General features: G+C 37.4%; 1 protein-coding gene across 9 annotated transcripts in view; it reads right to left on the reverse strand.

The window, feature by feature from the left end:
- Positions 1 to 25,906, reverse strand: part of NSD3 (nuclear receptor binding SET domain protein 3) — a 113,374-nt gene that overhangs the window by 24,794 nt on the left and 62,674 nt on the right. For 4 of the 9 annotated variants that reach the window (XM_008956146.5, XM_008956145.5, XM_034965953.3 and 1 more), the window contains exons 9-16: positions 24,348 to 24,393; positions 21,359 to 21,489; positions 20,860 to 20,988; positions 20,091 to 20,217; positions 10,761 to 10,958; positions 10,100 to 10,270; positions 4,940 to 5,086; positions 1,286 to 1,469 (exon numbers count right to left, since the gene is read on the reverse strand). In XM_008956146.5, the coding sequence (XP_008954394.4) occupies positions 1,286 to 1,469; positions 4,940 to 5,086; positions 10,100 to 10,270; positions 10,761 to 10,958; positions 20,091 to 20,217; positions 20,860 to 20,988; positions 21,359 to 21,489; positions 24,348 to 24,393 (1,133 nt within the window). Of the gene's footprint in view, positions 1 to 1,285; positions 1,470 to 4,939; positions 5,087 to 10,099; positions 10,271 to 10,760; positions 10,959 to 20,090; positions 20,218 to 20,859; positions 20,989 to 21,358; positions 21,490 to 21,863; positions 23,489 to 24,347; positions 24,394 to 25,906 lie in introns of those variants that run through there. The other 5 variants (XM_003830724.5, XM_003830723.8, XM_055116463.2 and 2 more) reach the window with 3 other exon arrangements.

Raw genomic sequence — 25,906 nt, forward strand, 5'->3', positions numbered from 1 at the left:
TAATGGAATAATCTCTCCTTAAATTCTAAAAAGTTTTCTCTTTACACATGGTTTAGGGCTAAAATGGACGAGATTCAGGGGCAAAGAGCTATTTTGACCAGAATATAAACTTGATTTTATTAGAAATCAGAAATCAACATATATCTAATTAAGACACAAAGAAAATATCATCTCTGGCCAAGTGTGGTGGCTCATTCCTATAATTCTAGCACTTTGGGAGGCTGAGGCAGGAGGATCGCTTGAGCCCAGGAGTTCGAGACCAGCCTGGGCAATATAGTGAGTCCCCATCTCACTATATTTATTCAATTTAAATTAAAAAAATTTTTTTAAAGTTTTTTTTTGGCCGGGCGCGGTGGCTCACACCTGCAATCCCAGCACTTTGGGAAGCCAAGGCGGGCGGATCACGAGGTCAGGAGATCGAGACCATCCTGCCTAACACAGTGAAACCCCATCTCTACTAAAAATACAAAAAAATTAGACGGGCGTGGTAGCGGGCGCCTGTAGTCCCAGCTACTCGGGAGGCTGAGGCAGGAGAATGGCGTGAACCCGGGAGGCGGAGCTTGCAGTGAGCCAAGATCACGCAACTGCACTCCAGCCTGGACAACAAAGCAACACTCCGACTCAAAAAAAAAAAAAAAAAAAAAAAAAGTTGTTTTTGGAAAAAAAAAAATCATCTCCACTGTCCATATAAGACCTTTTATTCCAAAATCTAGTAGTACATAGCCCATTAGTATAAAACAACTTTCAGGACTTAAAAACAAAAGTTGGTGGGCATGGTGGCTCATGCTTATAATCCCAGCACTTTGGGAGGCTGAGGTGGGCAGATTGCTTGACTCATGAGTTTGAGACCAGCCTGGGCAACATGGCGAAACATTGTCTCTACTAAAAATACAAAAAACTAGCCAGGGGTGGTGGTGTGAACCTGTAATCCCAGCTACTTGGGGGGCTGAGGTGGGAGGATGGCTTCAGCCAGCAGCAGGTGGAGGGTGCAGTGAGCTGAGATCATACCACTGCACTCCAGCCTTGGTGATAGAGCCAAACCGCCTCACAAACAATCAACCAACCAATCCCAAAGAAAAAGAAAAAGAAATTCAATAATGAATTAGGAACATAACCTTCCCAACCCCTTAAGAACCCAGCCTCAAAACATGGTTCTTTTCTTTTTTTTTTAAGGAAGTAGGTCCATGCTGTCTACCTATCTATCTCCAAGTCACTCTGTATCCAGAGTATGAAACTGGTCTGCACAATGACTGAATACTTCCTCTTTGTTCTTGGAAAAACTTGCCTGTAATTTCCCAATTTGACCCAAACAATCTGCTTGTAATGTAGTTTCTTGCCAGCTTTACAGTCATTACAATTCCAGCAGCCTTCTGGCATTTCTATGCTTAGGCATTCCGGGTGGAAGGAAGCTGGGCACGATTCACAGCAGAGCAATCTTCCACCTTGAAACAAATAAACAGTCTTAATAACTGAGAAAAGAGGAGAGAGAAAAAGAAAGAAAAAGGAGAAAGTTATCTTTTCAGCACATTAAATTTGTTTCAAATTGGGGGAAAATAACAAAGGGACTGAGTCATATCTACAGTGATGGATTAAAATAGCAAGTGAACGTATTTAGCTACTTTTCAGGGTTTCAGTGGCCAGAAACTCAGAGCTTCTGAGTAGTACCAAAAGCATCCATGTACTCTTTACTCCTTTAAACTATGGGCTACTGAGGTATCAGTTTAGAAGCTAAACTCTTAACATATGACCAAATTGAAGCATAAAATCTTTTGACTGAGTAGATTTGAGAGGTTTTTCAAACATGTAAGTAGCAACTTTCTTTTCTCCTTCAGAGGTAAGAAAGAAAGCAAGTCATCGTTGTATTTTAATCCAGTGCCATGGTTAACTAAATTCCTTTACAATATAATTAGCAAGCAAAAAAATAGCCAATAGGTTGATCAGTACTTTTTTCTTTCCATAAAGAATACAAAAAGCAAAAGGAACACAGAATCTCAAATTGGTGATTATGCTATCATTACCTTTTGGTGAAGATATACAGGCTATACAGCAGTGGTTTGCAACTTTTTCATCACCAAGGATTCCCTTTTCCCTCCTCATGAACCCACATAATTTCAAATATTTTATCAACAACCAAAAAACCTCTCTTTCTCTCTCTCTCTCCCTGTGTGTGTGTGTGTGTGTGTGTGTGTGTGTGTATTCTCTCTCTCTCTATACATATACAGAGAATATATTTTGAGACGGGCTCTATCTTGCCCAGGCTGGTCTTGAACTCCTGGCCTCAAGCAATCCTCCTGCCTCAGCCTCCCAAACTGTTGGGATTACAGGCGTGAGCCACCATGCCTGGCCAAAATCTGCATTTTAAAAGTAACAATTTCTCCAATTTTTATTAACCAAAGAAATATATAACTGCCAATCAGAGATTCTGATCCCAATAACAAAACTAGTATTATCCCATTAAATTGTTAAAATCATAGCCAAATTTTAAAAACTCATGCAGTTTGATTCTGTACAAATGTGTAATTGTTAGATTTTCTGAAATATTAAACATAGTTCAAAAATTTTGTTTACATAAGTCTCTTCTGACTTCATATTGAGAACCACTGCTTTATAGCATAAAATTAAGTAGTTATCAGTATAGAATGAAGTACCATATGCAAGGAGCTAATTCCAAGTTCCCTATCAAAACTCTTTCCTTTTAGATACACAAAATACTCTCTGGATTGAGACCAAAACAGGTGTGGCAAACAAAATAGTTGTAAATGCTAAGAAATATGAAATTCTGGGAGGAAATTAGGTATTTCTAATATGTATTTTAATACGTGACAGCGAATGTTAACCACTGAAGATGAAATATAATAAAGACAAATATTTATTGAAAAAATTGATCTTTTCATTGGAAAATCAGGTCTATAACCCATGAGTGTACGAAGATTTAAAGTCTCATAAGCAAAAGGGTAAGAGCCCTCTATGCAACTTTATCAAATCACATGCTCCAACCTTCTGAGGGCTTGCTACCAATTTTCCAGAAAATCTTGTCTTCCTATAAATTTTCAAACTTCTGATTAACATAAAAACAAAAAGAAAATCCATATACAACCCATGATGAATTAAATCACTATATTTCCTCTGCTTAAAAGCTTTTACTTCAATCATCAAGATTTTTTTTCTGGGACTACATCTCAGTATAGATTAATTGATTCAATTTACCAACCTAGAGATCAGATGCCCAAGTGCTCTACACTTAGGGAGGGAATTCGTCTATAAATTTAAAGTAAAATGAGATTATTCATTTTTTTTTTCCATCAGAAAGGAATGACCAGCAGGGAGAAAAGTCTGCAAACAGCTTTAGAGGACATGTGATTATTAGTACTGACCTAGAAAAGTCAGGCTGGCCATTTTTAACATTATGGAATAGTTCTTAATTTTAAGTCTTATTTCAGAGGAAATACAGAGCCAGAATCATCAGAGAAAATCATCATGATAAAGATGCTTAAAATACACAAGGGAAATAAAAAAAAAATATGAATGGTCCACCTTGGTGCTATGCAAGAAAACTAGGATACAAGAGAAGTAAGATATGGTTCAAGTTAAGCAAACAGAGGGCTCAAAATAATTTCAATTCATGTCAAAGTTAATACTGAGTACTGAAAACAAAGTAAGCAACAATTGAATTAATCTAATTTTATATAGGTACCAGCAAGAAAATAAAGCATTTCCTAAAATGTCTCAGGCAGAATAATTATGGAGTAAGTCAAACCTATGTTCATTTTTTTGTTTTGGAAGTAGGCAGTAGTATCAATAAGGTGATATAATCTGACTGCAGAAAACAGACAAAAAAGCCAGTACTCTCTCCAATACTTCTAATATGTTCCAATCGACTTGCTTAGTCTCACTTTCTTTTAGTCATGAGTTGCCACTTCAGATGTCTGACAAAGAGCAAAGATACATCAAACAGGCAACACAAAGAATTTTTTCAAAAGCCCATTTCAAATACACCTACTGTGTTACTGTGTGTGTGTGTGTGTGTGTGTGTGTGTGTGTGTGTGTGTGTGTGTGTAGAGTATATTAGTTATGAATGAAGTTTTCTTTAAAGATTCTGAACTTGGCCCCAGATCATAATGGGAATGTACACAGGAAAAGGCCCTCACCTTTCAAGCTCATTTATTTTTCCCAGTGGGATAATAACTCCCCAAATAATACATCATTGTTAAATCATTTTTATAACAGGTAGGCTATGGAAAACTAAACACAATATAAAGTTTTCTTCCATAGGTTAAATTAACTGGGAGAATAGAAATATCCATTTAGCTCTTGGTACTGTGTGGATAATTATCCACCAGCAATTCAGCTGGGCTGCCTTCCAGCATCCAGTATTAGGGGTATTCTCCCCAACCAGCTTCCCACCAATGTCTCCTAAGGGAAGGGCAACTAGTTTTCATAGCATCTTAACCAAACATTTAAGAAGCCCAATGACAGAACATATTCTAAAAGCAAACTTTCAAGTATCAGTATCTTAGTTTCCCTCTTTTAATAACCTACCTTGTTATTTAGTTGAAAGTTAGTAACAAATTATACCCTATCTTTTCTATTCCAACTTGAATGATAGTTTCACACCAGGAAAAAGAGAAAGAACATTTAGAATATGATTCTATATTTATACTGACCAAAATCCTAGTCTTCCTATTTTAATAACTTATAAATATGGAATGTGTAAAAATTTATTCAAGGGAAGAGTATGTAAAAATGTGCAACAATGGAATTATTTTAAGCCCTTTTTAATAATTGTGCAGCCATATGAAGAAACAGTCACAACCACCAAGGCAGAATTTACCAAAAGCAACAGATGGTGCTTGACAGGCATACATTTCCCCCCTATATTGAAAGAGAAAAAAATAGGAAATGCAAAAATAAAAGCAAGAGAAACTATTTTGATTATTACCTTTCTCACATTTCTTTTTGGAAGCTGACGAAGAAGGAATCATAGGTAATTTCATCAACTCAGCACGATTTGATTCATTCAGTAGGTAGTGGGACTTATAGGCATATGAACTGAACATGGGGTCTGAATGGTCCTGAACTATCAGCCCTATACGAAACAAACAGAAAGAGATGAGCTGCAATGAAACTACCCATGATTCCATGAGGAAAAAATAAACCAACAGCTATTATGTATGCTTCAAAGCTGGGGTGGGGAGGGCGAAAATGAGAATATGAAGAAAAAAGAAAGATCTGACAGAAAGGTTTTCTACAGTTTTCAAAGGGAGTCTGAACTACTCAATTCCTTATCCCTATATATTATAGAAACCTAAATTCTGCAGAAGAAAACTTCAAATAATTTGAAGATATAAACACTTGACATCATACAGAAAACCCCTTAGGGAAAACAAAGCTACACTGCTTCGTATTTGGATGTACAATGACGACAACCCAAAGAACAAAATGATATTATATATCATGTAATGAGATAGAAATAAGAATCATTTACATAAGTAGACCCTGATCTACCTTCAATATATCAAGTAGCACTTTAATGCAGAATGGAAGTCTCTCCTTTTTTCTATTCATATCTTCAGACATACTCAAAGAAATCCTAACTTTCTCTGCCAGATAATGAAACTCTTCTCTATCAATATGGTACATGTTTTATTTCATTTTATATTATATTTTATTTTTTTTGAGACAGAGTCTTGCTCTGTCACTCAGGCTGGAAGGTAGTGGTGTGATCATGGCTCATTGCACCTTTGAATTTCTGGGCTCTAGCGATCCTCTGGCCTCAGCCTCCCGAGTAGCTGGGACTACAGATACATGCCACCACACCAGGCTTAATTTTTAAATTTTTTTGTAGAGATGGGGTCTATAATAGCTTTTGGGCCCAGGCTGGTCTCTAACTTCTAGCCTTAAGTAATCCTCCCACCTTGGTCTTCCAAAATGTTGGGATTACAGGCATGAGCCACTGTGCCAGGCCTGGTACATGATTTTAAAGGAGCCATAATTTCCTGAACTTTACTGAGGTAATGCAAACATTTTCATTTTTTCCCTGCCACAATATAAAATGATTACCAACTTAAGCGTTAATAAAAACAATCTTTTTGATCTACCAATTACAGCTATGCTACTTGGAGGAAAACACTAAAGCTACCTGTGGTTCCCTCTTCTTTCCCTTACCCCTCCCCCAGTTAATTCATGATGTAGCTATAAGCCACTCCTAAACCTAGGCAACTGTGAGACCAGGGGACATTTCTCTATCCTCTATCTTGGTTACTGGATCAGTGTATAATGATGTAGGATTTACAATACAAATTACGGCAGCAGTTTTATTTAGAGATCATTTTGAAGGGGAGGGAAATTACCATTTACTTTTTTCTGTGGGCATTGTCTTCATACTCTACACTGAGACGAATTCAAGAAATATCTCTGACCTAAATAACAGAATGGAACTTGAAATTACTAACAATATGACAATCTTCTTTTTGTTTTGTTTTTTTGAGACAAGGTCTCGCTCTGTCACCCAGGCTGGAGTCCAGTGGCAGATCACAGCTCACTGCAGCCTCAACCTCCTGGGCTCGAGTGATCCTACCACCTCAACCTCCCGAGTAGCTAGGACTACAGCCATTTGTCCCCATGCCTGGCTACGTTTTTGATTTTTTTGTAGAGACGAGGTCTTGCTATGTTGCCCAGGCTGGTCTTGAATTCCTGGGCTCAAGCAATCCTCCCACCTCAGCATCTCAAAATGCTGGAATTACAGGCATGAGCCACGGTGCTCAGCCAGAGTCTTCTAATAAAAGTTATACAGGCTGGGCATGGTGGCTCACGCCTGTAATCCCAGCACTTTGGGAGGCCGAGACAAGCGGATCAGCTGAGGTCGGGAGTTTGAGACTAGCCTGACCAACATGGAAAAACCCCATCTCTACTAAAAATACAAAAGAATTAGCCAGGCGTGGTGGCACATGCCTGTAATCCCAGCTACTTGGGAGGCTGAGGCAGGAGAATCGCTTGAACCCAGAAGGCAGAGGTTGCAGTGAGCTGAGACTGCACCATTGCACTCCAGCCTGGGCAACAAGAGCAAAACTCTGTCTCAAAAAAAAAAAGTTATATAATGTTGAAATGAACTTTGTATATTTAATAGAGGGAGATGGAGTAGTGTAAAAGAATATGGGCTTTGAAATAAGAAGGATTAAGTACAAATACTAGTCCCTCCATTTAACAACTTGTGTGTCATTAGGTAAATTATTTAATCTGGGTTTCAGTGTTCTCACCTGTATACTATGGAGAGATAACTTCTTAGGGAAACTGTGGCAATTCATTCAGATAATGTTTAGTAAAGTTTGACTTACATATGCAAAATAAATTGCTATTATTTACTGTTAAAAGAAAACTCCAGCCTACATTATCCATTTAAAATTACCATTACAAAGAAAGGCACAGAATGTTAAGTAACTTATTTTACACAACCCTCTAAGATGAAAGAGATGCTAAAGAATATGCACTACACTGAAAAATGTCCGCACACTTCTTGTGACTCCACGATTAGGTGGCATGTGGAAGAGGAGTGATGTCAAACCCTGAAACATTTCAAAAAATATTTCCAGACATTGTAGTCCTTAAGAAATAGCTTAATGATTTTAAACACCCAATAACCAAGAACTAAGAGAAAATCTATGTGGAGGGAAAAATTCTGTATAAGGCAAGAAACAAGCAAAACAAGCTAAGTTTTCTAATACCCAAACAGAAATGACTAAAGTGCTCCTTTCTGTGTGTGGATTTATTACAGTTATGTCTCCTTAAAAAAGGTGACCTTTATAAATACTTATAAAAGAACACATATTATTTACTTCTGAAAGACTTTTGATTTAAGCCTTCCCAGCATCTGATCTATTTAGAGTAAGTCTTTGTCAAATGCTAGAAAATAAAATGAAGGTTATGTTTACCATACAAAGTTTCACAGTTAAAATATGTGGGAATTAAATAATTTTGCTTAAACAGGCATTTAAATTCAGTAAATATTCCAGAATAACTGTCAAATTGTTAAGATGTAAATACAGATTCTGTTGTTAAACATGGGTTTTCCCTCCACTTACATTATTCTCAGAATTTAATCAAGTTATGTAAGTTAAATTTAACAAAGTGGCTAGAGTTTCTATAAGCGTACAATTTTCTAGCTGTCCTAAATTGAAAATACTATATTTTGTTTCACAACTCACTGCAGTCTTGAACTCCTGGGGTCAAGTGATCCTCCCTCCTCAGCCTCTCGAGTAGCTGGGACCACAGGCACACACCACCATGCTTGGCTAATTCCTTTATGTTTTGTAGAGATGGGGTCTTGCTATGTTGCCCAAACTGGTCCTGAACTCCTGGCCTTAAGCAATCCTCCTGCCTCAGCCTCCCAAGTGTTGGGATTACAGGCGTGAGCTACTGTGCCCAGCCTGAAAATACCTATTTTAAAGGTATCCCAATTATTGAATGAAGTAGAGCAAAAGAGAATATTAATTAATCTACTGATGGCATTTGATTCAGAATGTGCCCCAACATAAGCCAACATAATAGTTATAAACTTGACATTAAAATGCGGGCTAAATTATGCATGCTTATACACTGACAGGAAATGTCAGTGCCCAGCAATGGTAGCATAGAGTTTGCAAAGCAATAAGAGACTTTATGTTATCACTGCCACTCATCCGTTTAAAAGACTCTAAAGCTAAACATTCAACTGATAATACAATAATTTTTTCTTCTAATCATTACTTTCTTAGGAATGCAGAGATGGGAAAGGCAATGAGTGACACCTTTTTATTTATTATTTGCCCACCTGTTACGATATAGCAGGAAACATTTCAGACCTACTCCTCCATGATACCAGCCAGGTTTCAGAGCAGGATACATTTGACACTGCTGTAGTTAAGAAAGACACAGTACTTCCTGCTCCAAAGGCAGACAGTCACATGTGCTTATAAAACAGGCAAACAGAAAGTAGTGTCTACTACAGACCCTGCTAGCTACTCCACAAAGGACTACGATTTATTTAATCTTTTACTGCCTACCTCCAAGTAATGTTTTCATAATGAGAGATTATGAAAAAACATAGAGAGGTATGAAAAGCAAAACCACCTAAGATCTATCATACTACCTAAATTCTATTTTAAAAAGTTGTTATAGTACTTTCACCAAATTAAAATAACTGTCTCCTAAAGCAAAACCAACCAACCAAACAAAAACCACTTTCATGTTCAGTATGGTCTAAATAGAATCTAACAAGCATGATGGGCCTTAGAGGCCTTGAGAATAGTTCAGAGGGAAAGTCAGAAAACTTTGCACTTAAAAACAAACCAAAGCAATATTTAGGGATATTAGTTAGTTTTTATAATGCTTACTAAGTACCAAAAAAGTTTTATTATAATATGGCTTGAGATAAAGCCAGATATTCTGTATAACATTCAACTAAAGAAGTTTGATTTTATATTTATCACGAACCCAAGTTCACTGACCCCCGTAGGGCTACAGTATTGTTTTTAGTTGATCAATCTCTTGGTGTACTTAAACATCAACAGCTGGCAACAAGAAAGCCCACATGGCTGGCTCTGAACTAACACCACCACATATACTGCCTTGGCTGTGTCCCATCAGACCCTCCTCAATGCCAGACCAAAACATTATGATAAAATACAGCATAAACAACTGAAAAATGGATGTGCTAGTTTTGCCTTCCAAGTGAAATCTCAATCAGTTGAAAGTTCTGGTTTAAGATTATGAAATGGGAAGGATCTACTTTGAATAGAAGAGTTGTTTGCAGAAGGGAAAAGATTAATCTTTTAATGCTCCAAACAGAAAAACTAAGAACTTAACTATAATTCTGTTATTTTTAGAAATGCAGATTTTAGCTTAACTTATGGAAGAATTAGTATTCTAACACTTTGGACATCTAGCATTATGAAAGTTACTGGAAATGTTCATCTCTTTCAGGGATATATTACAGTGGAATTCTGCACTGGGTAGGAGATTCTACTAGATGGCCTGAGTTCTTTCCCAATGCTGAGACTCTATGTTAATGGAGAAATATGCCAATGACCTCAAAAATAAATGAAGAGAAAAGTCAGACACTCACCTCTGGCACAAACGAAACAAAAGCCTACATTTACAGCAGAAGAATTACTGCTCCGTTTGGAATGATTACTACAGATGAGAATGTAGGAGGATACTAACATGCTTCCAGCCGCAATGCAAGCATCTCCAGAGTGATAGGCAACTGGACATCTTAAACATCTCATCATGCGGCCTGTTTAAAGACAAGTCAAAAAGGAATCTAATAAGGCATCAGCGGGACATAAAAATAAGTTTCTGGAGTTGGGCTTTTTTGGGTCCCTCTGAGATGCTAGTTACAGTAGATGGAAAGCATTTTTTTCTTCCCTAGTCTGGCTCTGTCATCCTATGCTATATGGCCCCTAAATGTAAGCCTAATAGTCACTTAGAGATCATCCAAAGAAAAAATTATTTGTTCCAATGCTGCAGAGACGGTGGTATCCAATATGGCATCTACCTGAAGGACTTTCAAGGGTATTTTGAACACATGGAATTTTCTTCTCATGGTCTGAATTTAGAATGTAATCTCTACTTAACATGTACTGTGTATGTACTGTGGCTGAACTGTTAAAGCTAGAGATACACAGAAGGAGAATGCCTTATGTTGTTTGTAATATATGCTTGATAATGTTATTTGCCACTGCCCTTAAAACAAAAATCTTTGTCTCCTTCTTCAGCTGTTTTACCTTTACTTGCTTTGTGGATATCTTTCTCCATAGAGCAGGCAGAGCAGCAGTGCTGAGGACAGCGGAATCCTTTTGATTCAAAGATGGCAGTGGGGAATTTGCGGACACAGGCTTCATGATAAAATTTCCCACAAGCACCAACAGAACAACGCTTCACATCTTTACCAGACACTTTACACGAAAAACATGGGTGCTGCCCTGGAAAATTGGTGAGGAATACAAATTAAATAAAATTGACTAAAGCATATTCAAGTAGAAGCAGCTACAGACATCAAACAGCTACTCCTAAAACAGACTCTATTACTATACTTAAGAATTTAATGCACAAAAAAAATTTAAAATAAATGCTAAATTAAAATTATGTTTTAAATTTTGCTAGAATAATTGATTATCAATTTGGAGACAGAATACTAAAAACAATTTAGATCTCCAAAACTGATTCCATAGAAAAGCCAGAACAGAATTTGTTTAACATCTGGTAGCAGACAGCAGCAAAGTTTTCCCCACATAGAATAAATAAATTACCAAAGGAAAGACAGATTCCATTAGATAATCACTGATTATTTCTATGTGCAAAATATACATAAAATGAAAACTCACAATCCTAATAAAAAAGAAAATTACAGCTAGACATATCTTATTCGAACTATAGAAAATCAAGGATAAAGAAAATATTCAAATTATCCACAAAAAAGACAATTACTTTCAAACAGAGCTGACTGAAAGAGAAAAATGGAAGCCAAAAAAACAATAGAGTGATATCTTCAAAGGGCTGAAAGAAAATAATTACCAAACCAGAATTCTATACCCAGTGAAAATATTCGTCAAGAATGAAGTGAAATCAACATTCGCCAGGGAGAATTAACAAAACCTAGTTCTTTGAAAAAGAATAATAAAACTGATACCTCTGGTAAGAATAATAAAAAAAGGAGAAAGATCCTAATATTAATATCAGATATGAAAAATGGAACATCACTACCAATCCTACAAACATTAAAAAGACAGTAAAAGGATATCACTATATTTTTGCTAATAAATTTGAAAATTTAGATGAATGGACAGATTCCTAGAAAAAAAGAACTTATGAACAATGGCACAAAAATAAACAGGACATATGAATAGTTCTGTAAACTATTAAAAGAAATTGAAACTATAATTGGAAATCTTTCAACAAAAAAAAATTTTAGGCCCAAATGGCTCCACTGGTGAATATGTCCAGTGTTCAAGGAGGAAAATAATGCCAAATATGAAAAAACTAAACAGGAAAAAAAGAAGAAACAAGTAAAAGACAAACAGATGTAGGGAAATATGCAACAAAAATGACAAAAGATTATGTTTTGTTGTATAAACAGTTTACATATGGAGAAAATGCACACAACATATATAAGCAAAGATAATGGAATAAGACTTACAAACTACAAATCAATATAGAAAAAAACCAAAGCAGCCTAATGTAAAAGTGGGCAGAGGATGTAAATGGGCAATTTACATAAAGACAAATAGGCAAAAGAAAATTAAAATATGTTCATCTTCACTAGTAATCAGGTAAATGCTAACTGAAACCAGTTATAAAACAGAAAAAAACGGCCGGGCGCGGTGGCTCACGCCTGTAATCCCAGCACCTTGGGAGGCCAAGGCGGGTGGATCACAAGGTCAGGAGATCAAGACTGTCCTGGCTAACAAGGTGAAACCCCGTATCTACTAAAAATACAAAAAAATTAGCCAGGTGTGGTGGCGGGCGCCTGTAGTCGCAGCTACTCGGGAGGCAGAGGCAGGAGAATGGCGTCAACCCGGGAGGTGGAACCTGCAGTGAACCGAAATCGCGCCACCACACTCCAGCCTGGGTGACAGAGCGAGATACCGTCTCAAAAAAATAAATAAATAAATAAATAAATAAATACAAAAAAAAAGAGTTTGATAATACCAATTATTATTTTTGAGACAGAGTCTCGCTCTGTCACCCAGACTGGAGTACGGTTGTGTGATCTTGGCTCACTGCAACGTTTGCCTCCTAAATTCAAGTGATTCTCGTGCCCCAGAATCCAGAGTAATTGGGACTACAGTGATAATACCAATTATTGATAAGGGTGTAGGGGGCTGGCAGGAGTTTAAGTTGGAGGCAGCTACCTTAGAAGGCAACTGGGAAATACCCATTAAAATAAAAGTACATTCACTTTCTGCCTAGAAATTCAATTTCTCAATAACGACATTGGGGAAGACTGAGAGTAAATGTTAAAGGATGTTGCCTGAAACATTGTTTGTAATTGCAAACAAGTGAAAGTAACTCAAGTGTCCTTCGATAGGGGAAGAGTTAAATAAACTATGACTATATGTATACTAGGGCACTATGCAGCAATTAAATAGAATGCATCTGTATTGACATAAGAAGAGCTCCGACAGAACAATGGTATGACAGATTTGTACTAAAAACACACACAGAGACACCCACAAAGGTTTACAGGGCTACCCGTCAAACTGACAATGGTTGTCAGGACTGGAACTAAGTAAGGGCCTAGGATTAAGACTGATGATCGAGGGTAACATCAGCAAGAACAGTAATTATAATATTTTCAAAACAATGTGGTTATGTTTTACTTGTGTAATTAGAAATAAATTTAAAATATTAACAAATGATAAGAATACTTTTAACACCACAAAACATAAATGGATAAGACACATAAACAGATAATTCACAAGAGTCAATAAAGATACAGAAAGAAATGTTTAAGCAAAGAACTGCAAATTATAACAACAAACTTGTCAAATGTTTATTGGTCATCTGGATATCATCTTTCGAACGTGTTCAAGTCTTTTGTCCACTTTTCTTATAATGTCTACTAAAAATCTGAAGGAAAAAATATAAGGGATAGTTTTGCTTTTTTACAGAAAGTTAGGTGAACTGCATTATTGTTCTTTGATTCTGGAAGTACCCAATCTTTACAAATTTGCTGAATTATAAAAGTTCTTTAAAATGAGTAGTTGAAACTGTGATGTTCACTTTTTAAATTGTCTTGCAGAAATAAAGTACAGTAAGGTGGGTTTTTTTTTGGTCCCATTGTAAATATGTAATTTCAAAGTACATTTTTTCACCACATGGTTAAGGCCAATAAAGTACATTTTACCATGTATATAGATATGAAGGTAATTATATATTTTAAAATAACTTTTAAAAGTTTTAAAAATTAAAAAAATATATTTAAAAGGTAGGAAGTTTGACTTCACAGATTGGTTTAATAAATAAACTACTCTCTGTAAAAATAAAATAGGACTTCAGATGGTCACAGTGGCTCATGCCTGTAATCCCAGCCCTTTGGGAGGCCGAGGCGGGAGGATCACTTGAGCCCAGGAGTTCAAGACCAGCCTGAGCAACACAGTAAGACCCCATCTCTACAAAAAAATTAAAAAATTAGGCAGGTGTGGTGGTATGTGCCTGTGGTTCCACCTGCTCAGGAGGCTGAGGTGGGAGGATTGAGCCCAGGAGGTCGAGGCTGCAGTGAGCTATGATCATGCCACTGCACCCCAGCCTGGGTGACAGAGCAAGAACCTCTCTCAAGAAAATATAAAATAAGGCTTCATTTATATAATGATCAAAATAAGCCTAATATAAATGAAAATAGTTAAAACTAGTGCAAGTGTTATGCTAACAGAGAGCTGAACTATCAAACTCCTTTAAGACTTAGGTTAGAGCTCTAACATGTGAGTGCTTTCCATACTCTTCCTTTTCACTAGGAAATGGCTTTCATTAAGAACAAGTCAGTCAGTGGCTAGGCACAGTGACACATGCCTGTAATCCCAGCACTTTGGGAGGCCAAGGTGGGTGCATTGCTTGAGTATGGGAGTTCAAGACCAGCCTGGGCAACATGGTAAACCTGTCTCTCTACTGAAAAAAAAAACAAAACCAAACCAAAAAACTAGCTGGAGGCTGGGCACAGTGGCTCACACCTGTAATCCCAGCACTCTGGGAGGCCAAGGCAGGTGGATCACTTGAGGTCAGGAGTTCGGGGCTAGCCTGGCCAACATGGCAAAACCCTGGCTCTACTAAAAATACAAAAATTAGTCGGGCGTGGTGGTGTGTGCTTGTAATCCCAGCTACACGGGAGGCTGAGGCACAAGAATCACTTGAATCTGGGAGGTGGAGGTTGCAGTGAGCTGAGATTGCGCCACTGCACTCCAGCCAGGGCGACAGAGCAAAAATCTGTCTCAATAAATAAATAAATAAATAAATAATTAAAAAGCTAGCTGGGCATGGTGCTGCGTGCCTGTAGTCCCTACAGCTAATCAGGAGGCTGGGGTGGGAGGATCACCTGAGCCTGGGAGGTCGAGGCTGCAGGGAGCTGAGACTGCACCACTGCACTTCAGCCTGGGCATGGGGGAAGTGGGGAAAAACAGAATAAGTAAAACTATCTGTTACAGAACTCTTTTTGGAGACTTATTCTATTGTACATTTTATTCAAAAGGGCAAATAAAGATGCTTTCTTTCCAGAAATCACGTTTGACTTAAATAATAGAAAGTAGTAGTATAAGAACATATTAGGTATGTACCTGCAATACTTCTTACATGTGAAGTGTTTATCTTTTGTAAACAAAGGAAAATTGCCTAAATGACCTTAAACAATGAAGAATCACAGTTCTCACTTCTAATATGTTAGAAGTGTACCAAATAGGTACCAAACTAATTTTCACGTCATTAATTAAAAGCACTTAATTTTTTAAATAATTGTGGTAAAATATATATAACATAAAATTTAACACTTTAACCATTTTTAAGTGTACGGTTCAGTAGCATTAAGTACATTCACATTGTTACCACTATCTGCCTCCAGAACATTTTCATCATCCCATACTGAAACTTGGTACCCATTAAAGAACTCCTCATCTCACCTCCCCTACAACCCTGGTGACCACTGTTCTAAGAATTTGACTATTCCAAGTAATTCATATAAATGCAATCATACAATATTTGTTGGCCTTTTATACCTGGCTTAGTTCACTCAGCATAAAGTCCTCAAGGTTCATCCATGTTATGACATGTATCACAATTTATTTTTAAGGTTGAATAATATTCCATTGTAGGTACATACTACATTTTGTTTATTCATCCATCAATGGACATTTGGGTTGTTTCTACCTTTTGACTACTGTGAATAATGTTGCTATGAATATGAATATAACAGTACAAATATCTGTTGGAGTCCTTTTTTTTTTTTGAGAGAGAGAGTCTCACTCTGGTTGCCCAGGCTGGAGTGGAGTGATGCCATTACAGTTCACCGCAGTCTTGACTTCCTGGGCTCAGGTGATTCTCTCACCTCAGCCTCCTGAGTATTTGGGACTATGGGCACGCGCCACCATGCCAGGCTAACTTTTTTTTTTTTTTTGGTAGAAATGAGGTTTTACCATGTTGCCTAGGATGGTCTTGAACACCTGGACTCAAGCAATCCGCTCGTCTTGGCTTCCCAAAATCCTTGGATTACAGGTGTGAGACACTACGCCTGGCCCCTTCTTTCAGTTCTTTTGGGTATATACCCAGAGTGAAATTGCTTGATCATTTGTTATTCTGTTTAATTTTTAAAGAAACCATCATTGGGTTTTCAACATCCACTATACCATTTTATATCCCCACCAACAATGCACAAGGGTTCCAATTTCTCCATAGTTAAGCCAACATGTTGTTTTCTTTTTTTTTTTTTTTTGATACTATTCATTCTAATGGGTATCAAGTGGCATCTCATTGTGGCTTTGATTTGCATTTCCCTGATTACTTTTTTTTTTTTTTTTAATAGAGACAGGGTTTCACCATGTTGCCCAGGCTGGTCTCAAACTCCTGAGCTCAAAGAGATCCACCTGCTTTGGCTCCCCAGTGTGCTAGGATTACAGGCATGAGCCATTGCACCTGGCCCCCTGATTACTCATTATATAGAGCATATTTTCATGTGTATATTGGCCATCTGCCTATCTTCTTTGGAGAACTATCTGCTCAAGATCTTTGCCCAATTTTGAATTGTTTCGTTTTTTGTTTTTGTTTTTTTGAGATGGAGTTTTGCTCTTGTTGCCCAGGCTGGAGTGCAATGGAACGATCTCGGTTCACTGCAACCTCTGCCTCCCAGGTTCAACGATTCTCCTGCCTCAGCTTCCCGAGTAGCTGGAATTATAGGCATGTGCCACCATGCCCAGCTAATTTTGTATTTTTAGTAGAGATGGGGTTTCTCCATGTTGGTCAGGCTGGTCTTAAACTCTTGACCTCAGCTGATCCGCCCAACTCAGCCTCCCAAAGTGCCGGTATTACAGGCATAAGCCACCACACCTGGCTTGAGTTGTTTAGTTTTTTATTGCTGAGTTGAAGGCGTTCTCTATATATTCTGGGTATTAATGCTTTATGAGATATGTAATTTGCAAATATTTTCTCCCATTCTGAGGGTTGCCTTTACATTATGTTGATAAGACCCTTTGGTGTACAAAAGTTTTTAATTTTGATGAAGTACAATTTGTCTGTTTTTCCTTTTGTTGCCTGTGCCTTTGGTGTCATGTATACGAAATCACTGCCAAATCCATTGTCATGAAGCTTTTCCTCTATGCAATGTTTTCTTCCAAGAGTTTTATAGGTTTAGCTCTTACATCTTGGTCTTTGATTCATCTTGAATTAATTTTGTTTATGCTGCTGGGTAAGGGTCCAACTTCATTCTTTTACAGGCATATATCCAACTCTTCCAGCATCATTTGTTGGAAAGACTGTCTTTTTTTCCACTGACTAGTCTTCACACCCTTATCAAAAATCATTTGACCATATATGCAAGTGCTTACTTCTGGGCTTTCTATGCCATTGGTCTATATGTCTGTCTTTATGCCAGTATCACACTGTTTTGACTTCTGTAGCTTTGTAGTATACTTTCAAATGAGGAAATGTGAGTCCTCTGACTTTGTTCTACCCAACTGTTTTTTATTAAAGATTTTTTTCATGCTTACTGATAACATCCCATACTTAACTGTTTTTAAAGCAAAATTCCCTCTTAAATTTTCTAATAGATGTGTACCAAATTAAATACACCTAGCCTCTGTTGGAAGAATTCTCCTGGATTCTAGAGTTAGGAGAGAAGCCCTAAGAGTGTTTTAATACTGAGATATATGGTCCTTCCTATCAATATCTTAAATCAGGGATTGCATACTTGATATACTTTGGATATTTGTCCCCACCCAAATCTCCTGTTGAAATATAATCCCCAATGTTGGAAGTGAGGTCTGGTGGGAGGTGTATGGATCATGGAGGTGGATCCCACATGGCTTGGTGCTGTCTTTGCGACAGTCAGTGGGTGCTTGTGAAATCTGGTCATTTAAAAACTGTGGCCCTCTCCCTCAACTCTCTCTCTTGCTCCTGCTTTTGCCATTTGAAGTGCCTACTCCCACTTTGCCTTCTGCCATGATTGTAAGTTTCCCGAGGCCTCCTCAGAAGCCAAGCAGATACTGGCACTATCCTTCCTATACAGCCTGCAGAATTGTGAGCCACTTAAACGTCTTTTCTTTATAAATTACCCAGTCTCAGGTATTTCTTTATAGCAATGCAAGAAGTCCCTAATACAATACTTGAATGCTTAAAGGGGCCAGGCAGCATATATAAGTGACTGGAATGACTGAATTTTAGAAAAAGGAATAATGGGGAATGTGAGGAGCCAGGATTACATGCTCTATCCGTGTTCAAAAATGAAAATGCATTCTGAAGGCCAAATAAAATGATGTGCAGATAATATGACCCCGGGGCTGCCAGTTGGCAAACTGTTCACAAGTTTTACTGCAGAGTCTAAATGTGATGAATAAAATATTTTATAAGGGGAAAATTTTAAGTTATATGTTCTAAACAGCTTCCATAGCTTAGTTTATGTACATGTGTGTGTGTATCTGTGTGTGTGCGTATGTATGTGAATGAGTGTGTATTGGGATATATGACATGTGACTTGTGATGTCCATCCTATTCACCAGGGCAGTAGAAGACCATGGTAAAGAAAAAATAAATCTGGAGTCCAGCTGCCTGGGTTTAAATCACAGAGTCATCATGGGCTATCTTTGTGACTTTGGGGAAGCTACTAAACTCTCTAAGCCTGTTTCTCCTTCTGCATAATGGAAATCATAATAGTACCTATCTCATCATGGATCAAATGAAATAGCAGGAGAAAATGCTTAGTACTTGTAGCACCTAACATTTAGTAAGTTAGTGTTCAGTTAAAAAAAAAATTACTTGGGAGGCCAAGGCGGGCCGATCACGAGGTCAGGAAATCGAGACCATCCTGGCTAACATGGTGAAACCTCGTCTCTACTAAAAATACAAAAAATTAGCCAGGCGTGGTGGCAGGCACCTGTAGTCCCAGCTACTCGGGAGGCTGAGGCAGGAGAATGGCGTGAACCTGGGAGGCGGAGCTTGCAGTGAGCCTAGATCGTGCCACTGCACTCCAGCCTGGGCGACAGAGCGAGACTCTGTCTCAAAAAAAAAAAAAAAAAAAAAATTACTAACTTTTTGTCTGAAAGATTTTAGGAGGCATACAATCAAATAAGAAAAGATAAAATAAATATCTGTAAGAATCCAAATAAAAGGAAAAGAAGGAGTAGAAAAATAATAGTCAAAGGTAAGATCAGCATATCATGTACACTTGCTATCCAATCGGCTTAGTTCCTCATAGCTAAAACAAAGCAAAACAAAACAAAAAACACATCAACATGGTTCCTAGAAGCACCACCATGTCATCTCCAGTTATTTTTAATTTGCCATGTTGTTACAGATTAAACAACTACGACTTGCTTTCCATGATATTAACCAGAATTATGGCTACAGAGAGAAGAAATATAAACTAGCATATTTATTTCTCTACAAATTATTTTAGTAGGTGGTAGTCTATGTATAGTGAGATAAGAAATAAATGGTGAATCCCAAGTTTAAAAAATGATTTCCAGTAGCTCCAAATTTCCACTAGAAATATAATCACTGTGGTTATGCACTGATACTTCTTCCAGTCTCTTAAAGAACTTTAAACCAATTTATTGAGCCCCCAAAATCTCAAATCCATCTGAAAAATAACTCAATTAACATACTTTATATAACTCTTTAGATAAAACACAAATTCATCTTGGTAATTTGACAGGTTTTATGGTAGAAGGCACCAGTAGGAGGAAATTTAACTACTTTTTAAATCTTGAAGCCAAATCTTAATTTGTTGAAATACCTTTGGGAAGAGAGGAGGAGGGCTAATAAAAGTAATGGGAACAAGATGTCCTAGGAGAGGTTGTCAGTGCACATTCCTGGCACAATCCCATTCATCTTTTCATGACTCTCGAAATAAGTCATCTTACCAGTTTTACATTCCATGCAGATGAACTTGCTATCAGGAAGTGATGTCAATCCCAGGCACTCCAGGTGAAAGTGTTTGCAGCACTCTCCCTCACAAGCAATCAGAGAGTCACCAGAGCTTTCACAAATCTGTAATATGGCAAAAAGCAGTGGTTCTCAAACTTTGGCAAACATCAAGACCACATGGGCGGCTCGTTAAACACAAATTACCGGGTCCCTCACCCACAGACTGTGATTCAGTAGGTCTGGCGGGGGCCCCAAGAATGTGCATTTCTAATATGTATCCAGAAGATGCTGATATTGTTTGTCCTTGGCCTTCACTTTGAGAACCAGAGAACTAGACAATTACAGTATTTCCAGATACAATATGGTATAAAGTTTAAAGTCATACTTGGTCTTTTAGGATTCCTTCTTTGGGATCTGCATATTTAACTTTTCTTCACAGGGCAAAGCAGTATTTTTTCAAGAACGGTAAAAATACACTGAGAAAGTTATTACTTTAAAATTTTGAATTTAAGAAAGTTTTTCCAATCAGTCATCTGCCATTTACTTCCAATTAATAATAGTATATCACACTAAAGATTGGCATGTGGGTAAGTATTCCAACTCAGAAAGGGAAAAAAAGAACCACAAAGAAGTTTTATATCTGTAGCTTTAAAGTAATATCATAATAATTTGGAAACATATTATCCTCTTCAACAGGAGTTAAGTCTATTACTGGCAGAATATAACAGCAATTATTTCAAGCCATAGCACCAGTTACCTGCCTACCTGACATACAGTGTCCTTCTTACTCATTCCAGTGCCTCTTCTCGACAAACTTGAATCCATGGACTGCACATCAGAAACGTCTGCATCTGCAGTAGCTGAAGGGCTATCTACTTGCTTTCCAAAGCCTACCTATATAGAAAACATAGCATTTTTAAGAAAAACAAAATGAAAATTCCCTCCAAGATAAGATGCTATGAAAATCCTAGTAAGACTTGCTCAAACATTAGATCTTGACACAACCACCTCTTTTTTCCTTCCTTTCTTTCCAAAATCCACAGATACCATAGGTCTGCTGTTTTGGGAAAAACTGTAGTTAAAATTACAAACAAACTATAGTTTTGTTATATAACATGAGAGCAAAAGAATTAAGACGCTCAAAATAAACAAAGTGATTTTTTTCTATGAGTATTTTTAAAATGTCCTGATTTCCCCAAATAAATAAGGCAAAAGCATTATGTTCAAGAAAGAACACTTTGTCCAGACCCTTGCACATATTTACCTGCAGGTCACTCAGTCCTCTAGAATCGGAGTCAGATGTGTCTCTGTATGCTGAACTAGTCATTTCTACATCAGTTGAGGCGCGACTCCTTTTCTTTAGAGGTTTACAGGAATCTGAAATCTCGCTGGCACCTTAATACAACACACTGAAATTAATCCTAAAATAGTACTTAAGGTTTGTTTTAATTTTTTTGTGTGTGGGAGAATATTTTCTTTTCTCAAACTCATCTTTAGTGTGGAAAAAGCATAGCTCTCTTTGTAACACTGAAATAATGAGTCAAAACTTCAGAACTTCTGACCTTCCTGGTAGTGACTGATTTAATTTACAACCGCTCTATCAAAACATTTAATTCAGTTCTCCTCTCTAAAGCTATTTTCAGTCAACAGAGCCCACGTTCCAACCTAAAAATCAATTCTATGAAAATTGCAGGATAGCTGATGGATTTGGAGCAATTCAAAGAACCATTCAATTTGGAGGGGGAAGACATAAAACCCAACACACTGTGTAGCTTACAAATATGGTTGCAGAGACATCTCCATCTTGTTTTTATTAGGGATGTGACAAATCTTTGATTTGTATTCGATTCGTACACGGATAGTGCCATTTTCCCCCAAATTTTGCAATTCAGTTGATTATTGCCCCCCAATAAAATTTGGATGTTCATAATTGTTCATCTGAGACTTCCTTGGTGAAGTGGCATTTATTGTGACCATTAACAAGCGCTGCAGCACATCTACATATGTCATGCCATTTAGAAGGCACATTGCTGAGGGTTGTAAATGGACAATCAGTGTTCAAGTGCAGCCAAATCACGTAGAGCTGGATGGGAAGGCCTCTATGTGGAATTTGTGCGGGAAGAAATAAATAGGAAAAAAAAAGGCAGAGAATAGTGTGGAATTTTTTTTTTTTTAAAACTGTGTGTAATACAAATCCAGCCAAAACAATAGTGCAAAAAGTTACAAAGCAACAATCTCTTGGGCTAATGCAGTATAGGCTATACAGAAACAGCCACGATGAAATGTGCAGATCAGGCACGGTGAATACCAAGGAACCAAGGAGACGGTTAATATTTCAACCCACAGTTTGTGTTTTGGATTTTTTCCCCCAAAATTTCCATACAACAAACAGACATCTAGATCAGCCCAGCAAGCTATGGTGGAAGTGTGCAGTCCAGAAGAGCCCATGGAGAAACAAGTCTCCTGAGGCCATGAAGATCCGCAACAGGCTGAGTGAGAGTAGCACTTGGAACATAGCCACGTTCTGTGGTGGAGGAGGTGGGCCTCGTTAGACTGCTCAGATTACTGGAACCTCGTTATCACATCCCATTCTACAAGTTTTTCACTGAATGTTTCCTGACATCTATAAATGAGGGTGCCTGCCCATGTTAATGCTGATTAAAAAACACAAGTACACAAATCTATCTCCTTCATTGCTGGTGTATGGACCCAGAACACCATCACAAAATATTTCCTTGGCCTAAAAGATCACTGGATTAACAAGGAGTTTTAACAGAGGAACAGGAGTGCTGTACTGAGAGGCTTTCGAAGGGAAACACAGGTACCGCCATTTCCGATGAGTTTCTGAAAATGCTAGAAAAATGACAGACTGCCAAAGACAGCTGTCATGCTGTTCTCCATGATAACGGCACTAATATTAAAAAAAATAAGAACTTTTAATGATTGTAATGTATACAGTTTGGGCTGTTTGGCAAACCCCTGCAGATGTGCATTAATGATGCTTTATTTAAAAACAAAAAACCAAAAACAGTCCATGTTGAAATTGATCAGTGTAAGTTAAATGGTGGTTTTTAGGCTGGACCCATGATTTAAGCTGTACCCATCCAGCTCAAACCGAAAAAAAAAAATCATTTGACTGTTAAAGCAATTGTTCAGAGTCTTGAAGAAGAAACCAGGCAGGAAAATGCCAATAATGATGATTGGCGAAATCAAAATCGAAAACAAAGAAACTGTTTATCAAGCCGCCGACAAAGAAATCTTGCATGGAGACTACAAGTCTGGAGTTTCTGGGATGAAATTGTACAGGAATCTCAGTCCACAGTTTCCTCAATCGCTGCGGAGACGGAGCTGTCACTGAATCTGACAGAGCCCTGCACTCCCCGGTCCGCCGACCCTGTGGAATGGTGGAAACACAACGCAATCAGGCCTCCTAATCTCGCAGCGATCGCGATGTCTTTTCTTGGAGCTCCGCCAAGCAGTGTTCCCTCCGAGAGGCTGTTCAGTTCTGCTGAGGATCTCCACGGAGACCATCGCTGCAGACTTCTCCCCGAGAATGCAGAGAGGCTGTTGTTTTATTTTATTTTTAAATAATGCAATTTGCCCAGAGTAAACTACAGGTATTAAATACAGTTTGATCTCACCAAAAACGCACGAATCATGCTATGGAGTTTGTACTGTAGTCAAATTGCACACAGAAAATACAGATATAAGTTTAAGCTTTCTTAAACTTTGTGCATATCTCAAATAGATTCGCATAAGGTCATCTAATAGTGGCCATAAATGCTATGAATCATTTTAATTTACAAAAAGATTTTACAGCACTGTAAAAATAAATGTGGCAAGATTTTTTCAATCAGCTTGTCTTGTCTGATTTGTCATAGTGCATGTTTGACAAACATGAATAGCTACTATTCGGTATTCAGTCGAATACCAAAAAAAGTGGATTCGTCACATCCCTAGTTTATAAGCCAGTGAAACCCCAGAATCTTATGGAGAAAAGTTGGAAACAGTATCAAGTCTACGTGGTGTTCTCCAATTTACCAAAACAAGTAAGACTTTTCACGTGGAGGTACAGAATAAGATCAACTCTAAAAGTCACACACACACACGAACACTGGGGAATACTGCAATTTCACACTGAAGAGCAACAACAATGATTTACAGAGACAGACAAAAATACATGAAGTACAAATAATTCTTAAAAATTGGTTTTAATCAAGGAAATGCAAAGCAACATTATAATATTAACTCACCTTTCTGTAATCCAGTCTTCACTGTAGCCTGAGGAACTGTTTCAACCTGTTTGGACAGAAAAATACAGCATTAACAAAGAATTTTTTTCCCTTTTAATTATTAACAGAGGGAAAAGATACTTTCATCAATCTAAGCAATGATGAGTGATTAATGTATCTGAAATCTGAACTCAGTCCCATCTTTTGGGTAAAGTTCTCTGTCTCAAGATCAGGGAGGGTTTAAATCCTAGCTGCCTGTGCTGAATATCAAGTGACAACACACAGCCACATGCTCTCTAGCAAAGACTTTTCCCACCATTCCCTTGGTATATGAAGAGAACAAGAATACTTTCCTCAGTGTCTGGAAGGCAGGAGAGGGGTTGTTTCTGCAACCGGCCCCAGTGTTGCTAAAAACCCCTCCCGCCCCAAAGACGTTAGGATAAATTTTTACTTACTATGATACTCAGGTTAATGTAACTCACGCCACTTTAAGACCCTTCCGCGCCTGCACTCACAGCTAAGTTGCTGGGAATCAGGACCCTCTCTGTAGAGAGTGCTACAGGGCTCCATACAGCTGGAAGCTCAATACTTTTGCTGCTAGTACAAACTTAAGAAAATAAGTTTGTGATATTGCAAAAGCACTTTCTTGAGTGTCTTATGAACAGTGTCTTGATCCTACATTAGGAGAGCGAGATCAGAAGTTATTCTGCCAATGTATATGTAAAACACGTGGTAATTTGAGGATTGAACCATTGGAATTAGAGAAAGGAGGCTGTTTGGAGGAGTTCCTGTTTAAGCTATAAATTGAATTTCATGTTTCTTTAAGATGTGGTGAAATATGAATGTTGAAACACATTTTGTAAATATTTAAGGATTGTTCTAAGCTTTTTAAAAAAATTTTTATTTTTTTTTACAACAGGTAAAAAAACATACAACAGAAACGCTTTTATAAGATACAATTAGTAATACAAATATAAAATCTTCTAAACAAGCACTGGTATTGTTCTACTACTAACTATAACACAGTGGCATTAACAATTTGTCCCACTTTTTGTACTCATTCTGCTTATTAGTTTAAAACTGACTGGTCACAGACTGATTTTGGGAACCAGCTGGCAAAATCACAACTTCATTTTGGTAATGAATAACTATAGATTTTCAAGAGCTTAGAAAGATTTTTTGGAATATAATTTCCTAAGTATGAAATATGAAAGTTAATATGATAAATGAATGACAAATTAGTATACTATTTAAATTTTAGTTAAATATTCTGGAAAAACTGTTCCACTTGCTTGGTGATACCACAGAGCACCCACAAAGTTAGCTTTTAAATTTGGAAGTTTAAAATCATGAAGGAAATATTTTAAATAGAAAAGCTCACATTCTTCCATATTAAATGGTTTAAAAAATATAAAACTTATTGGAACTAATTCTATTCAGAATTTGTTTTGTTTACTAGCAGGTGTTTAGGCTGTAAGAATGGATATTCTTTCACAAAAAAAATTAAGAAAAAATCTGATTGTGAGTTTAATTTAAAGAAGAATGGCTTCTAAAATTTTATTTGAAAAGTTGATTTAAAT

Source organism: Pan paniscus, chromosome 7 (genome assembly GCF_029289425.2).
Source record: "Pan paniscus chromosome 7, NHGRI_mPanPan1-v2.0_pri, whole genome shotgun sequence".
Taxonomy (NCBI): domain Eukaryota; kingdom Metazoa; phylum Chordata; class Mammalia; order Primates; family Hominidae; genus Pan; species Pan paniscus.